Source organism: Salvelinus fontinalis, chromosome 6 (genome assembly GCF_029448725.1).
Source record: "Salvelinus fontinalis isolate EN_2023a chromosome 6, ASM2944872v1, whole genome shotgun sequence".
In the NCBI taxonomy this organism is placed as follows: Eukaryota; Metazoa; Chordata; class Actinopteri; order Salmoniformes; family Salmonidae; genus Salvelinus; species Salvelinus fontinalis.
Genome location: NC_074670.1, coordinates 63,011,061 through 63,029,559, shown reverse-complemented (window position 1 = coordinate 63,029,559; position 18,499 = coordinate 63,011,061). Strand labels below are relative to the sequence as shown.

Here is an 18,499-nt window from a genome sequence, read left to right as displayed (position 1 = left end):
CGAAACATGCCAATACTCTGCTCAAAATAGTGCCTACGTTGTTTTGCTCCATCCTATTTTACCTGTTAAGTCCCTATCAAGGATGCATCCATGATCAATCAAAAAGTAAACCATAAGTAAACCAGATGATTGCCAGATTTCAATAGGATTAAATGGTTGAGATTTAGTCTGGAAAGCCCTTTGCCCAATTTCTGAGTGATCAGAATAAAAAAAATAAAAAAAGTATAGCCAGTACCTATGGCACATTTCATTTCAAACTGTAAAGAAAACATAAGAGAGGACTATTGCTTTCTTGAAAATGTTTATTGATCCTAATTGACATGGACAGAGCCACATATGTACGCAACTGGACTGGAGAGCTAATTCTGAAAGTTGAATGACAAAGTGCACAGGGTTAAGTGCTACAGTGTATGAAAGGTGATTGTTTTATAAAGGCCTGGAGGTGAGTGAGATGCTCAACATGGCAGGGAGGCACTTCAGAACTTCAAGACGGTACGGATACTGTAAAGGACAAATAAAATACGGTTATTAGCATACGGCTTTAAAGGCCTTTAATATACTTTGTGTTGGAAGTATATATTTTTATAAACTAACATCACACTGATGTAATATGATGCAACACCTGATCTATTTACCTCTTTCCAGCATGCATGAGGTCAAAGCCCTCATTGATCTGGTCAAAGGGCAAGTTGTGGGTCACAAACTCATCCACCTTCAGCTTCTTGTTCATGTAGTCAGTCACTAGTTTGGGGACGCTATCCACACTCTTCCAACCTGGGACACAGGAACAGGAAAACATAATGAAGAATCTATGCATTACCTTACTTATCATACTTCCATAAAAAAGTATCATAACTAATGCCACATTACTGCTAATTTATTCAAAAAACAGGTGACTTTACAGAGTAAAATACATTTACGTCAAAAAAGGCAAGGTTCCTTATGAAAATCATCCACGACATTAACCTCCAAATGCTGTGCCCCTCCACACACGACCGGTAACCAGCTGGAACGGACGTGTGGAGATCTCCTGTCCCGCGCCTGCCACCCCGATGATGATGCTCTCGCCCCAGCCTTTGTGGCACGCCTCCAGAGCTGCCCTCTGAAACAACAAATTGAGCATAATCAGAAGATTGGCTTCCCTAAATACTCATCTGCTTAGCAAAGTGACATGTATTTTGCAGATGTGGTCCAAGCTGGAAGTACCCCCCACAGTGACCTCTGGTGGTGAAGAGTATAACACCTTCCATTGTGTTGGAGAGTGTCTTTATTTTGTTAGACAACCAACCAACAGACACAATACAACAATGCCATGGCGTAGCCTAATACAAAAATAAGGACAAAACATTGTTAGCTTACATTCCATGGCATACGGAACATTTTGCCCTTAAAATAACATACAGTATATTTGCTTTAATTAACATGAACTCTAGTCAACTTAGTCAAATAAACATGCCTAAAGAGTTAACCAACACTCCCACTTTCTTTGATGCTGTTGAATTTTCTGTTTTCTAATAGTAATTGTACTTTCAAGGATGAATCTGTGTCTTAACGAATTGTTTAAAAAGGTAGGGTGTTTTGAATATTAATATTTTACCTAGCAGAAAATGTTGTGTTGTTAATTGAATAACTATGGACATTGAGGTCACCAAAGATGATAAGCTGAGGGTTAATATGTTGCTTGATGGAGTGATGGGAAAGCCCGCCTAGAACCTGTAGCAAGGACGGCACACAGTTATGTTGTGCTTTTCTATCTTCATCTTAACCTTCCATGTGAGGGGTATAGCAGACACCAACTCAGCATATATGACTTGTTCAAATATAGGTTCGACACAATGTTCCAAAATCAAGCAACGTTCCATCCTTGTCCACAAAGTAATTTAGAAAATAAATGTGTTTTTAAATCAAAGGTTGCCAAAAAAGAGGTTGTCCATCAATTTCAATATTTGTGTTGTACCAAATAAGTTGCTGAAGAATTTCCTCGGGGTTTTCAGGTAGATAGAATTGTAACTGTAACCATGCTTTTATTGCCTCCTGGAGGAATGGAGATGCACTGCTAAAAATACTGTTGTTTTGGTAGAGAAATGTTTAAGAAAAGGTAGGAGGTTTTGTGTGAAAATCAGAATGGCGCATTTAGTTAATTTAGCTGAAATCCAGTTTGGATTGGAATATAGTTTCTGTATCCAGGACACCTTCAAGGTCACATCCAGGGCCTTTAAATGAGTCCGTTTTAGCCCACCCTCTTGAAATCAGTAACATATTTTATTTAAAAAATTCTCCGTTTTATTGTTCCATATAAATATAAAATATTTTCTGTTCATATCGTTTGAAAAAACTATTCTCTGGTGAAGGAAGAGACATAAGAAGATAATTGAATTGAGAGACAGCAAAATAATTTATTAACGTGACATTATTAGCTTTATTAAATGGAGTCTTACCATAACAGCCACGTTGCCGATGCATTCAAAGGAGTAGTCCACCCCACCGTCGGTCATCTCCACCAGCACCTCCTGGATGGGCTTGCTGTGGTCCTTGGGGTTCACCAACTCAGTGGCCCCAAACTCTTTGCCCTTGTCAAACTTGTCTGGGTTTATGTCCACGCCGATTATCCTGGTCGCCCCGGCAACCTTGCAGCCCATGATGACGGCAAGGCCGATGGCGCCCAGGCCAAAAATGGCACAGGTGGAGCCAGGCTCAACCTGGAGGTAGGTTGGGAACGCAAGAGACAGAATGGCTTTTGTCAGTAAATGGCTTTTGTCAGTAAAACAATGTGATACAGTTTTAGTGTCAGATGTGTGTTATTATGATCATTGCCTATTCATTTGCTTTCCTAAATTTGAAACCAGTGGACATATTAACTAAGTATTTGCACGAGTGGAAAGTTACTTTACAGAGGATAGAAAACAAAGTGATGAAACAAATGACACAAAGCTGTAACTCTTCGCTTGTGCTTTCCACTTCTAGACAAGGTACTTTGTCTTGCAGCCTGGCGTCACCCACCAACCTTGGCAGTGTTGAGGGCAGCTCCGTAGCCCGTGGAGATGCCGCAGCCCAGCAAGCACACCTTGTCCAGGGGGGCCTTCTCATCCACCTTGGCCAACGAGATGTCGGCCACCACTGTGTACTCAGAGAAGGTGCTGGTCCCCATGAAGTGGAAGAGCTGCTTGCCCTTGCAGGTGAACCGCGAGGTGTTGTCAGGCATCAGACCCCGGCCCTGGGTTACTCTGGAGGGGGCGAATGATTATCAGTAACAGCCAGTTGTAATAGTATAATGCACAAGGTGCAATTTCAAAATTGGGTAGTACATCATCAGTTGATCTTGTCATGTTAGTCATTGCATAGCTTAGAGGGCTAATTATAACTTGTCCGAAATGTCCAGATCAACTAGCCAATGTCAGCTAACCTTGTTTTATTGAGGTTTTTTAGCAATTTTGTCACCCAAATATCACATGAATACACATTAGACGTGAAAAAAAATTATATTTGCATTAAAACAACATTTTCTTTGCGCCCCCATGACAAAACACGTAGAATTGCAGGAAACAAGATTAAAACCGGCAAAATTCTCTCCACCAACAGGGGTGTAAACAGTTTCTGTCATGAACAGTGCTTGTGCCCATAGAAACAGATGTAGTGCGTGCGCACGCGCACAGGATGTTCCCCAGTGCTGGAAGGGCCCCCCCCCCCCCGGAGTGAAACATTTTTGTCAACTATTTCAGACCTCTGCCTGACAGAATTTGGCCTTGATTTGGTTTAAGTTGCAATGTTGGTGTTCGCAACACTGGTTGCTTCTTCGCCCGCACAGCAGCTATTTCAATCCCAAGACTGGAGTAGCATACGTTCCTACTATATCTGAGATTATTCTAACTGTCATTACAAATATGCTCAGTCCTTCACTGCCTACCTGGCTGACTTTGAAAATAGAATGAGCTTGACCTCAACCTTCCAAGCTATAATTGACTCATCCTGCACTAATGACGGGCCAGATTCCCTTCTAGTTACCTGATCTTCCCGCAGAGGTTGGTCTTGGGGTTTTTGCAGAATTTGCACTCACCACACTGTGGCACATACAATGGGATGACAGTGTCACCTAGGAAATAAAAATGACTTTTAGTAAGGAGACAGTTCAGGAGGACGATTTAATTCAAACATTATTTCATTCCAGCCCAGTACCAAAACATCTGATTCGACTGATCAAGTCCTTGTATTATTTGATTCTGGCATGTTAGTCCTGGGCTAAAATAAAATAAAAACGTTTTTTTTATTGTCACATACACAAGATACAGAGCCTTCAGAAAGTATTCGCAGCGCTTGACTTTTTCCACATTTTGTTGGGTTACAGCCTGAATATAAAAGGAAATACATGTAGATTTTGTGTCACTGGCCTAAACACACAATACACCATCATATCAAAGTGGAAATATGTTTTTAGAAATGTTTACAAGTTAATAAAAATGAAAAGACTGAGTCTTGAGTCAATAAGTATTCAACCCCTTAGTTATGGCAAGCCTAAATAAGTTCAGGAGTAAAAATCTGCTTAACAAGTCACATAATAAGTTGCATGGACTCACTGTGTGTGCAATAATAGTGTTTAACTTGATTTTTGAATGACTACCTCATCTCTGTACCCAACACATACAGATAACTGTAAAGTCCCTCAGTCGAGCAGTGAATTTCAAACACAGATTCAGCCACAAAGACCAGGGAGGTTTTCCAATGCCTCGCAAAGGGCACTTTTTTGGTAGATGGGTAAACATTTTAAAAGAGACATTGAATATCCCTTTGAGCATGGTTAAGTTATTAATTACACTTCAGGTGGTGTATCTATACACCCAGTCACTACAAAGATACAGGCGTCCTTCCTAACTCAGTTGCCGGAGAGGAAAGAAACCACTCAGGGATTTCACCACAAAGCCAATGGTGATTTTAAAACAGTTAGACTTTAATGGCTATGATAGTTTTCTCCTAAGGATGGCTCAACAACATTGCAGTTACTCCACAATACTAATCTAAATAGAGTGAAAAGAAGGAAGCCTGTACATAATAAATATATTCCGAAACACGCATCCTGTTTGCAAAAAGGCAGTAAAGTAATACTGCAAAAATGTGGCAAAGAAATGTCTGTTCTGAATACAAAGCGTTATACTTGGGGCAAGTCCAAGACAACACATCACAGAGTACCACTCTTCATATTTTCAAGCATGGCGGTGGCTGCATCATGTTGTGGGTATGCTCGTCATCGGCAGGTACTAGAGAGTTGTTTTAGCATAAAGCCAGGTTTTCCTCTAGGATTTTGCCTGTGCTTAGCTCTATTCCGTTTATCTTTATGCAAAAACAACTATTTCCAATAGACACTAGGAGACAAATTCACCTTTCAGGAGGACAAGATCCTAAAACACAAGGACAAATATAAAATGGAGTTGGTTACCAAGACAACATTGAATGTTCCTGAGTGGACTAGTTACAGTTTTGACTTAAATCAGCTTGAAAATCTATAGCAAGACTTGAAAATGGCTGTCTAGCAATGATCAACAACCAACTTGACAGAGCTTCAAATATATTTTTCTGAAAAATAATGTACAAATATTGTACAATCCAGGTGTGCAAAGCTTTTAGAGATTTACCCAGAAAGACTCACAGCTGTAATCGCTACGAAAGGTGATTCTAACATGTAGACTCAGGGGTGTGAACACTTATGTTAATGAAGGGGAATCTATTAAGGCTGTAACACAACAAAATGTGGAATGAGTCAAGGGGTATGAATAGACTATAGGTGCAGTGAAATGTGTTGTTGACAGGGTCAGCCATACTAGTACAGCGCCCCTGGTGCAAATTAGGGTTAAGTGCCTTTCTCAAGTACACAGAAAGATTTTTCACCTTGTCGGCTCGGGAATTTGAACCAGTGACCTTTCGGTTACTGGCCCAATACTCTAACCGCGGTTTTAGGGATAATACCTTTGTTGATATTCACAGTCCCTCACCTGGTTTGAACTTGGTGACTCCCTCTCCCACGCTTTCGACTGTCCCGGCGCCCTCATGACCTAGGATGACAGGGAAAAGTCCCTCGGGGTCGCTGCCACTCAAGGTGTAGGCATCTGTGTGACAAACCCCTGTCGCAAAGACCTGAAAGACAACATTGCCATTAGTTAATTCATTCATCACACCCAGTAGGCTATGAAGCATGTGTGCCAACTAGCCTAAAACATTCCTAATTGTTGAACCACATCTCAACCTAACAGGACTATTCCCTACAGTACAATACCAACTACTATGTTGACCATTGAAACGATCACATGGTTCTCTCAAAGGTGCAAGACAGACGGCTAGCTATTAGAGGAATGTGGTAAAATGCTTATAGAGTATACCATATTGACGTTCTCTAGTCTAAACACTGGGCCAGATAGGCCCTGTTAAACATATTCCAAAGATGACTTCCTCACAGCTGGCCCAATTAATCTATTTCGGCGGGGAGACAGGGAAACACAAGAAGCTCCCCACGGTATTCCAGCTGCTGAACAGTTCATCCCTGTCGAAGAGCAGCCTGCCTCAAACAGTATGTTATGTTTTACAGATCGAGAGCTCACGGACATGGTTCTAGGAATATATATTGTATCACACACACAAACCAAAGATACAGCAGTCTATTGCAGGATGAGGTTGTTGGTTATGTTGTTGCTGGACATGTATTGCAAGTACAATACAGGAGCATTAGTCTTAGACATTTTTTGGCAAAGGGAAGGGTTACCTTGATGCGTACTTCGTTGGCCTTCGGTGGAGCCACCTCCACCTCCTCAATGGACAGAGGTTTCCCAGCCTCCCAAGCTACTGCTGCCTTGCACTTGATCACCTGGAAGAGATAAGCCCAGTGTGTCAACAGTCAACTTCATACACAGAAAATATGATTTGGAAGATTGATTGTGGTGTCTGTGGTGAGTGCAGTTGAAGAGAGGAAGGTGGTATGTGCAGTGACTGGGCCTCTTAGCAGTTGGACGGACTTTAACCTGTAGTCTAGAGCCAGGCCTACTAAAACCAGTATACAATCTCTAGTTTAATCTGGAGGGGACTGGTTCGAACATGAGAAAACTTGAAACAGCAATGAACCGTTTGTGATTCTAGCTGATGTTACTGTCCTGAGAGGCCAAAGCAATGTGGTCTCTACTACTCTCTATTTTAGTTATGGTCACAAAAAGACCCATAATAAATTGTAGTATACTGAACAAAAATATAAATGCAACACGGAACAATTTCATTGGTTTTACTGAGTTACAGTTCATATAAGGAAATCAGTGAATTGAAATAAAATCATTAGGCCATAACCTATCAAAATATACTTTATATTTGAGATTCTTCAAAGTAGCCACCCTTTGCCTTGACAGCTTTGCACACTCTTGGCATTCTCTCAACCAGCTTCATGAGGTAGTCACCTGGAATGCATTTCAATTAATAGGTGTGCCTTGTTAAAAGTTCATGTGGAATTTCTTACCATCTATACATATAAAAGTGGGTGAAACAGTATGTAAACATTATTATAAAGTGTCCAGTGTTTGTCTATGTACCAGAGGAGGATGGTGGGAGGAACTATAAGAAGACAGGCACATTGTAATGGCTGGAATGGAATCAATGGAACACGTTATTTTTATATGTGTGATGTGTTTTAATTAGTACCATTTTGTTGATTTCATTCCAGCCATTCCAATTAGCCTATCCTCCTATAGCTCCCCCCACCTGCCCCCTCTGCTATGTACATAGGACAGCAGGCTACGTTGTCGGGTGGTAGCCGGCTAGTAACAGTGATTAAGTTCAGGGCGGAGGCCGGCTAGTGGTGAATATTTAACAGTCTGATGGCCTGGAGAAAGAAGCTGTTTTTACAGTCTCTCAGCTCCAGCTGTACTGTCTCTGTCTTCTAGATGGTAGCAGGGTGAACAGGCCATGGTTTGGGTGGCTGAAGTAATGATCATATTGGCCTTCCTGTGACATTAGGTGCTGTAGATATCCTGGAGGGAAGGCAGTGTGCGTTGCTGACAGTGTGGTTGCCGTACCAGGCGGTGATACAGCCCGACGAATTGCTCTTAATGGTGCATTTGTAGAAGCTTGTGAGGGTCATGGGGGGCCAAGCCGAATTTCTTCAGCCTTCTGAGGTTGAAGAGGGGCTGTTGCGCCTTCTCATTTACATTTACATTTAAGTCATTTAGCAGACGCTCTTATCCAGAGCGACTTACAAATTGGTGCATTCTCCACACTGTATGTGTGAAGGGACCATTTCAGGTTGTCAGGGATGTGCACACCGATGAACTTGAAGCTTTTGACCCTCTCCACTGCAATCTGTCGATGTGGATGAAGCGTGTTCTTTCTGCTGTCTCCTGAAGTCTTGTATTATTTTTAGGTGGAGCTTCTTTTGCTCCCATCACTCTGCCAGGGCTCTCCACCTACTCCCTGTATGCTGTCTCGTCGTTGTTGGGAATCAGGCCTAACACTGTTTTGTCGTCAGAAAACTTGATGATTGAGTTGGAAACGTGAATTGTCATGTTGAACGTATACTGTAAATCCATATTATGGTTCAATTGCGGGCTATCTTTGGGTGCTGAAATCAAGTTTTGAATAACTTAATTGTATGTGACATCGGAGCTCCAGTCTGCCCACAACTCCATCGTAAATAGTGGAGTTAGGTCGGCTATTGCCTACCTAGAGTCATTCAAAGCCCATGACCCCTCTAATTGCATAACGGTAGTTTAACTTGATTCACATCCGCTTAAAATGAAACAGACTACAATGTTTCTTGGAATCGCTCGCTGGCTATACGTGGAACTTCTACGGCCAGGTCACTGTCCATTCAAAATCTGCCTTTGCGAGCAAAATACACGCTTTAATGTCGTTTCAACGGCAAAATGTTAACATTGCACATTTTAAAAGCGCAAAATGTAAACGTATACAATGTTGATTTTTCATATACTTCAAGCTTACCTTCCCAGCTGCCTCCATGTTCTTTCTTCAGCACGAGAGAAAGGGGTGGTTGCAGTTCAAGAACTTCCGTCTCGACCAATCAGGATAGGTGTTGGCGCCCATGACGTGTTCCATGATTTGTGGAAACCCATGGAATCCTCGGCCAACCGCACATGCAGTGACTGCACACGGTCATGACATTTATTGGAGGATATTATCCAATTATATCTAACCTTATTATACAGTAGATCACATTGTCAATTGGTGAAGGGGTATGCTTGAACCAGCAACCCTGTGGTTTATGGGGGGGACGGGGCGACGACGACGACCCACCTAGCTTTGCCAAAAAAGCCTAGGCCTCACAAACTGAACAGGGATATCGGCCCCTGAGGTGAGGCATTGACATTTGACACTGCAATGTAATTTCCTCACTGTGGAGTATATCTCATCTGTTGACCAGATAGCCATTCTTACAGCAAGAAGTATCTCACAAGATTAGTCACAGTAGCCACATTACAGCCTGATATGGGACATCAATGAGCTTTACAGAAATGAGAATGACAAAAATGTATGCTGGAGACATAAATGATCACATTTAACCCACACAAACAGCTAACAAATGTCAAAGATTAATAATTTGCCTTTGCAGAGAACTGCGGGATTATTTGCTTTTGACAGTGGTACTAGCAAACTTTCGGTACATGACCAGTTGACAAAAGGTGTTGAAATAAACACAAAATCACCCTGAATTTATAAACACAAAATCACCCTGAATTTGAAGGTATTGTTCCAATTCTGGAACACTTGTTTATTTTGCATGAGCAAAAATAAGACATTAAGTTAGATGTCCAAATAAAAACTGGAGAAACTTCTACAGAGCACTGTTTAATCAAAGGCTTTTCTTTACAAAAGGTGTCAGTACTCTGTAACCCCATTGGATTTCTGGGGTAAATACAATATTTTCCACTGATTAATGAATACTAATGTCCGTCATATCTTCCACTTTCAAAACCAAGCCTTATATGTTTTATAAAATTCCAGGTATTATCAATTTCTGTCTCTTATCAACATTGCACTCCAACATGAAAGCTCTCAATCATATTCAACAGTATAATACAGTGACACATCCTAAATGTACCCCAAAACCATCCAGTGTGAACAATGTTGAAGAGTTGCAAAAACTTGGATATTAATGATACTATTCCCTGTGACAGCAGAGTGCTTTCAAGGTTCATTAAATAAAAAGCCATTAATTCACACATCATAGATTGGTATACAAAAACAAAACGAATTGATAATTGAGCATTATAAAAAGATGCAATGTTCGTTCTCCATGTCAAGTCCAACAGAGCCAAGCTCCAGCATCGCAGTGCACTGATTTGCTTCCTGTAGGGATTGACACTTGGTGAGGATCCCACGAGGCATACAGTGTTTGTCATCATCTGCCACCTGGATGACAGAAAAAGGCATCAACACCACAGAAACACACATCATGAAATCTAAAAACGGAAAATTGTCTATACAGTCACTTGGATTCCTTTTCCAGGATTTGGACTTACCTCTAAATCCTCGTCCGCCTCCACCTCCTCTTCCTCTGAATCCTCCTCCCCGCCCACCACCGAAGCCTCCTCTTCCAAACCCGCCACGGTCACCACCACCCCTGCCACCACGGAATCCACCTGGGAGGACAAATTCATTTTGTTTGAATATCAATGGACTAACATTCTTCCACTTTTATTCACAAGAGAAAAAACACCCATGGGGCTGAGCGGATGACATTTCACTCTTACCTCCGCGCGGACCTCCTCTTCCACCTCTACCTCCTCTGCCTCCCCTTGGGGGACCCTTTTCACCCGGGGGTCTGGGAAGAAACCTCTGTAGTGGTAGGAGTTTCATTGGGTCTACGTAGAACTGTGGACCAGAATATGCTGTTACACAATACAGGTCAAGACATTTATATGCAATAACTAAAGCAGATTTATGGTCAATCCAGTGTCCATGGCGCAAAGGTTCCGCAGGGGGATTATGATGCAACTGTGGTCAAAACAGAAGTACAAAAAAAGTATGAATGTATGTACTTGTAAGTCGCTCTGGATAAGAGCGTCTGCTAAATGACTTAAATGTAAATGTAAGTACACATTGGCTGTGCAGAGGGGCCACACTGAGCTCCTGCTAAAAAAAATTGATAAACAAAGATTTGTGAATCAGTGTTTGATTCAAGATGATGATTGGTTGACAGGAGAGTTGACGAAGGTGTTTCTGTCATTTCTGTTCCAAAAAGCACGAGAAGCATGAATGCACTGCCATTCACAAAGCTCCTCATTCTCAAATAACCCCACTGATGCCAGATTGGGTATCATAGACAAGAAAAAAAGTACTTAAGCAACTACTGGTCAAGCTCTGCTACATGTAACAAACTGATATAGCTTACCTTTTGTAATTTTTTGAACGAGGATGCCTTCATATTATCAGAGAGTTTGACAGAGAAATACTGTAGCTTTAGGTTAAGGGGCCAACCAGTGTCACAAATGACATGAAATTCAGTGTTAAACAGTAGAACAATTATCTTAGCATGGAACTTTTTACATTGAGAGTAGTATTTTGTATCACTGAAGAATGTAATGATATAAATCAACCACAAATACAATACAGGTTAGACAACAAAACATTGAAAGGATACAAAGTCACGTAGCTGACCGAAGATTTCATCCACCTTCCCGATCTGCTCCTTGTTTTCCAAGTACACGGGCGCGTTGAAGTAGGGAACTTTGTTCTCCTCCGTTACACACTTGCACACAATTTCATCCTCACAGGGGTGCATAAACTCTCCTAGTGCTGGAGGAAAGAGCAAGGACATATGGTCAGTACAGAAAAAACATGGATCATCACCTGCAAGTAAACCTACGACAACAGAGGTTGCAACACCTGGCAGACATCATGGACATTAATAGACAACTGGAGTAAATTCAGGATGCCAAGCATCAACAATGCCCCCTACATCACGAGAAAGTGTTTAATCAATATGGGTGCATCATCACATTGCCAAATCATTCATCTTACCAACAACATATTCTGGAGGGCCATAGTCCTGGAAGCCTCCTCGTCCACCACCTCGGAAACCACCGCCGCCACCTCGACCGCCACTATATCCTCCACCACCACCGTATCCTCCTCTTCCCCCTCCACCACGGTTGAATCCGCCACCACGGCCACCTCTTCCACCACCTCCTCGGAAAGACATGTTCTTGTGCGCCTGTGATAGATAGATGATATTAGCTAAGTGGCATAGCAACAATTCATTGCATTTCATTTTCAAAGACTAGATATGTTTTTCAAACAATGTCAGTAATAAACTTTTCCAAATGCCATAATAAAACTAGCTAGCTACGCCAGTGTTTCTAAAATGGGGTCCCGTGAAGGTAATATTTTTTTTTTTTTTTTAAATTACATTTTAAAATACATTTTTGAAAACATTTTAGTTTTTGAAAGAATATTACTGACAGATTACATTTTGTCCAAGGGATCCATTTTCACCTTGCTAGCTCAGGAATTCTAACCAGCGACCTAACAATAGAATGGGTTGTTCCACGAAATTGTGCACCAATATTGAACTTGAAAAGCCTGCTATATTAAATTAAGTACCGTTTAATATAGACCACATGGAAAATGTATTTAAAAAAAAGAATAATAATTTAAAAAAAGGGGGAATAAAGCCTTGCTAAAGTGCCAAAACTCAGCATTTTGACTTGCGGACTAAACACCACCTCCCTCGTGAAGGAAGTTTATGATGAATTTCCCCAACAGAGAGGAGCAGAGACCAGAATTTGTGGAATCTAGCTCCTACTACATTGATTCTCCCAAGGTCAATACTTAAAGCCATACTTTTTCAATAAAACATTAATGAAATACAAATCCCAGCTTTTTGCTAATTTCTGTTTCTCGAAGATGGCAACTCAGCGTAAATGTGCATGTGTCTATTGAATCTCCAATGTTTGTAAATGAAACCTAGGCTATAAAATTATTGTAATATGTAAAACCACTATGATTTCACTCTCTCTCGCTGTTATTTTTCAGTATCTCTGTAGAGGAAATGTGCCAAATTTAGTGTTTGGCACATAACTTGATAAAAAAGCTGTTCTTCATAGAATTATATTTTCGCATTTCATTATTTGTCCTGAAGAGGGCACTCTTTGCATGGCTATAAGCCTATTTTGCTTTTGCCCTCTACTGCAAGACTGGACACTATACCAACAACGCAACTATATACACATCAGTCAGAGGTGAGTGAACTACACTGCTCCAAAAAATAAAGGGAACACTTAAACAACACAATGTAACTCCAAGTCAATCACACTTCTGTGAAATCAAACTGTCCACTTAGGAAGCAACACTGATTGACAATAAATTGCACATGCTGTTGTGCAAATGGAATAGACAAAAGGTGGAAATTATAGGCAATTAGCAAGACACCCCCAATAAAGGAGTGATTCTGCAGGTGGTGACCACAGACCACTTCTCAGTTCCTATGCTTCCTGTCTGATGTTTTGGTCACTTTTGAATGCTGGCGGTGCTTTCACTCTAGTGGTAGCATGAGACGGAGTCTACAACTCACACAAGTGGCTCAGGTAGTGCAGCTCATCCAGGATGGCACATCAATGCGAGCTGTGGCAAGAAGGTTTGCTGTGTCTGTCAGCGTAGTGTCCAGAGCATGGAGGCGCTACCAGGAGACAGGCCGGTACATCAGGAGACGTGGAGGAGGCCGTAGGAGGGCAACAACCCAGCAGCAGGACCGCTACCTCCGCCTTTGTGCATAGAGTAGCACTGCCAGAGCCCTGCAAAATGACCTCCAGCAGGCCACAAATGTGCATGTGTCTGCTCAAACGGTCAGAAACAGACTCCATGAGGGTGGTATGAGGGCCCGATGTCCACAAGTGGGGGTATATATTGGCAAATTCGCCACTGGCGCCCTGTGCTCTTCACAGATGAAAGCAGGTTCATACTGAGCACATGTGACAGACGTGACAGAGTCTGGAGACGCCGTGGAGAACGTTCTGCTGCCTGCAACATCCTCCAACATGACCGGTTTGGCGGTGGGTCAGTCATGGTGTGGCATTTCTTTGTGGGGCCGCACAGCCCTCCATGTGCTCGCCAGAGGTAGCCTGACTGCCATTAGGTACCGAGATGAGATCCTCAGAGCCCTTGTGAGACCATATGCTGACACATGCACATTTGTGGCCTGCTGGAGGTCATTTTGCAGGGCTCTGGCAGTGCTACTCCTTGCACAAAGGCGGAGGTAGCGGTCCTGCTGCTGGGTTGTTGCCCTCCTACGGCCTCCTCCACGTCTCCTGATGTACCGGCCTGTCTCCTGGTAGCGCCTCCATGCTCTGGACACTACGCTGACAGACACAGCAAACCTTCTTGCCACAGCTCGCATTGATGTGTCATCCTGGATGAGCTGCACTACCTGAGCCACTTGTGTGGGTTGTAGACTCCGTCTCATTGTTACCACAATAGTGAGAGCACCGCCAGCATTCAAAAGTGACCAAAACATCAGCCAGGAAGCATAGGAACTGAGAAGTGGTCTGTGGTCACCACCTACAGAATCACTCCTTTATTGGGGGTGTCTTGCTAATTGCCTATAATTTCCACCTTTTGTCTATTCCATTTGCACAACAGCATGTGCAATTTATTGTCAATCAGTGTTGCTTCCTAAGTGGACAGTTTGATTTCACAGAAGTGTGATTGACTTGGAGTTACAGTGTGTTGTTTAAGTGTTCCCTTTATTTTTTTGAGCAGTGTATATTACTGCTTCTACGGTGAGTGCTGAATAGATAGAAGCTTGCCAGGTCATGTTGGGTGACGTGACAAACAATGGATGCTACGCTCAAAAGTAAAGCAAGTGCTGTGCTAAGAACATGCACCGTTACAGCGGTGAAGGCCGCAAAATCTGGTGCGTTATATTAGCTTTTTGCAAAGGGTATTCCTCAAGCTCTGTCATTAAAATGTTTTGGGAGACAAAAAAAAAAACACAGAAGGTTACAAAGCAGCACTTTGTAGCTATGTTTTGATGTTTGCTTTGTCATTGGTCAGGGACTGGTCCAAATTCACATTTTGCCACCATCTAGCCTGCTAACTAGCTGGGAGAGTACTTGATGCCGTTCACTTAGGGTTAGTGCTAAATACCAATACATTGAAAATGTGTACTGTGTTGTTGTTTTCAAGGTGGCTGGTATGAGTCAGTTCAGTCTTCAGAGCCTTGTAAATGTTTTTGCTGGAATCAGTGCAGTTTATCCTCCTTTCACTAGAGTAACACATTTTCTATTTTAAAAGACTGTCATACAGGTGACCTCAAATTTTATGTGGTGCTTACATTGTTAATTCCTCAAATTGATTAAATCAGATTTATGAGCTTTTTTTTTATTTTTATTATTATTTTTATTATTATATTAGCAGATATATCGGTTATTGGTTAATATTTTCACTCGGATCCAAAAGTCCCATGTCAGTCGTGCTCTAGTTTTCATATGGTGAAACTATTCCTTTTAAAATATTTTTTTCTATAATTAAAAACATTTTAGATCTAAAACTCAAATCATAGAGTAAAAGCAGGTGAGCTGACTATGTTTGGCCATTTTCTTCTGAAAAACTGAGCGGGCAGAGCATAACAAATCAACTCTGAATCTCATAGATAGACTAGAAATGTGTAGTATTATGGCTGGATATTAGCTTTAACGCTGCAACAACAAAGCTCTCTGACAAGGGACAAAAATGTGTAAAATTGCCGGAAATTCGTTTGAAAACTATAAATGAATTTATAACAAACGGGGACCCCAGCCCCAAAAAGGTTTGAGAACCCCTTTTTGGAACTACGTTACGTAGTTAAGTTAACACAGGGGTTCTCAAACCTTTTTGGGTGTGGGAACCTCGTTTGTTATAAATTATTCAGGGACCCCCTCATAATCAGAACAACTTGAGAGAGGAAAACATAGCATACAAGTACTGTAGTTTTACTATAACGTCAGCAGTGCTTGGCTGGATGAACCAAGTATCGGGCCTTGGAAGGAACTCTTGGCATCGGAGAAGTTAACTAATTAATTGACTTGTACGATGCATTATATCACGTTTCCGAGTGATTCCAGCTATCAGTACAGTGACTTGTAATGGCTGTAACGTTTTAGTTGACATTAACAAATTAAGCTACTACTGTAATACTGCAACTTTACAGAAGGGATCAATTGAACAAGCTAGCTAACAGTTAACTCGGCTTAGCTAGGGTTAGCCAACATGGATTTCTTATTTACAACAAATCAAAAGACTATCACGTTATGCTTTGCTGAGCACATTGTGGTAGCCTCTTGCAGCTGATGAAATACACAAAATATATATTTGAAAAACATAGCTACCTTCGTAGAACAAATAAGATCAGCTGCCGGAGCAAATTGTGCCAAAAACTATTTCCACGCGATGCAAACGCATGTGGCTTTTTTGTGGTGCTGTAAATCAAAACCAGAACTGAAGCACTAGTTACCACAGCCAAAGTTAAATTGCCTATATCCTAAAAATGAATGTAAATAAAAATGAGTTTTTTGGTCTTCATTTAAGATTAATGTTAGGCATACGGTTAGCAGTGTGATTAGGTTTAAAATCAGATTTTAATCAAATAAAATGTAGGAATGGGCGGGGGTTTTGACTTTGTGGCTGAGTTAACTAGCGACCACACTGAAAAACAGAAGAAAACTGGACTGTCGTAAAACTTAGGCTGTCGTAAAACAAATGTGCTAAATTCACGCTGAGGAAATGCTCACAACACTTGCGCGAATTGATACTTATTAAAAGAAAGGCTCACAACACTGGAATTGCTACCAAGTTAACAATACTTTTGAGACATACATTTATACTTTACGTAGAGTAGGCTAATTGAAATAAGACTGTTTCACAATAATGCTTTTTAAAAAGGACTTATTGTTGTAAAACTGCAATTTTGTACAGCTCTGGTGGTCCAGAGTGTTACATGCATCTTGACCCTCAAGCCACGTGTAACAACCTGTACCAGAGCTATCGTGTGTAATGTGTACATGTTTGACATATTTATATTCACCAGCATACTTATTGATGTGCATTTCCCCTCTAGGCTCATCTAGAAGAAGCCATAATGAATATTGAGGGCCAGGTAAGCAATGACGTGTCTGTCTTGTTAGGGTCAGATCGACATTTACAGAATGGTTACCTGGAGGATTTTTTTCTCTTCTCTATTTCAGTCAACGGGAGGATTTAGTATTATTTTTAAAGAGGGCGAGAGGCGGCATGGTTTTAGAATTCCGTTCTTATTATGCTATGTATCGATGTGTGCCTGATTATCCGATGGGCACTGGGCACTCAATATCATGTTCGCCTATATTGTTGTCTCAATCAAATGATCCATAGCCTGTAGCCTACGAAGTGCATGCTTGGGAGAAGCACAGAGCAAAGTTATATTTCTAAGATAGCTGCTGGGATGGTATAAATACAACTAGGCTGCATGAAATCCAAATTAATTTGTCACATGCGCTGAATACAACTGAATTACAGTGAAATGCTAACAAGTCCTTAACCAACAATGCCGTTAAGGAAAATAAGTGTTAAGTAAAAAAATAGATAAGTTAAAAATAACATAATTAAAGAACAGCAGTAAAATAACAGTAGCGGGTCTATATACAGGGGGTACCGGTACAGAGTCAATGTGCGTGGGCACAGGTTAGGCGAGGTAATTGAGGTAATATGTACATGTAGGTAGAGTTAAAGTGACTATGCATAGATAATAAACGGAGAGTAGCAGCAGTGTAAGAGGAGGAGGGGGGGGGGGGGGGGACAATGCAAATAGTCTGGGTATACATTTGATTAGCTGTTCGGGAGTCTTATGGCTTGGGGATTGAAGCCTTTTGGACCTAGACTTGGCGCTCCGGTACCGCTTGCCCTGCGGTAGCAGCGAGAACAGTCTATGACTAGGGTGGCTGGAGTCTTTGACAATGTTTAGGGCCTTCCTCAGACACCTCCTGGTATAGAGGTCCTGGATGGCAGGAAGTTTGGCCCCAGTGATGTACTGGGCCGTACGATCAGACCTACCACTGTTGTGTCGTCAGCAAACTTAATGATGGTGTTGGAGTCGTGCCTGGCCATGCAATGTATATATTCCAACCCTGAGCCCCATCCTGTTCTGCTCTTGCTGATAAAACATTTTTTTTGTGCTGCTTAAACAATGACTGTGCTGTGTAGGGTTATGGTGGTAGTTCAGGAGGAGAGTCAAAGGTTTCTCCCCAAATATTTTTTTTATTTGGCCTAGTCCAAAAAATGCACTATCTTGCGAGGAACTAGTTTATAGCCTATGTTCAGTTTGAGAAGAGTGTGAAGATGAGGAAACCATGGAGGTAGGCTATTTGGATGTGATACGTTTTACTGGGGGAGCTCAGGTAATGTAATTATGTGCACGAGCACAAATCGCCACATCTGTAATTTTAGTCCAGTCCGAATCTGCCATGTCAGTCATTTTTACTTGGCAGGAAGGTTATTATCCCAGCCCTAA

The 18,499-nt window shown here is 41.6% G+C and overlaps 2 protein-coding genes across 2 annotated transcripts; both read right to left on the bottom strand.

Moving 5' to 3' along the window:
* Nucleotides 1-284: 284 nt before the first annotated feature.
* LOC129858274 (alcohol dehydrogenase class-3) lies at nt 285-9,068 on the bottom strand. The gene is made up of 9 exons (XM_055927399.1): nt 8,962-9,068; nt 6,746-6,847; nt 5,982-6,123; nt 4,003-4,090; nt 3,005-3,224; nt 2,439-2,699; nt 967-1,102; nt 636-774; nt 285-501 (listed from the first exon to the last, which is right to left on the bottom strand). The coding sequence occupies exons 1-9, from the start codon at nt 8,977-8,979 to the stop codon at nt 477-479; spliced, it is 1,131 nt and encodes a 376-aa protein (XP_055783374.1). The 5' UTR covers nt 8,980-9,068; the 3' UTR covers nt 285-476.
* A 646-nt stretch (nt 9,069-9,714) lies between these two features.
* On the bottom strand, nt 9,715-16,453 carry LOC129858273 (H/ACA ribonucleoprotein complex subunit 1-like). Its single transcript, XM_055927398.1, has 7 exons — nt 16,344-16,453; nt 12,001-12,193; nt 11,621-11,775; nt 11,372-11,431; nt 10,731-10,851; nt 10,500-10,619; nt 9,715-10,389 (listed from the first exon to the last, which is right to left on the bottom strand). The coding sequence occupies exons 2-7, from the start codon at nt 12,179-12,181 to the stop codon at nt 10,379-10,381; spliced, it is 648 nt and encodes a 215-aa protein (XP_055783373.1). The 5' UTR covers nt 12,182-12,193; nt 16,344-16,453; the 3' UTR covers nt 9,715-10,378.
* Nucleotides 16,454-18,499: the final 2,046 nt, after the last annotated feature.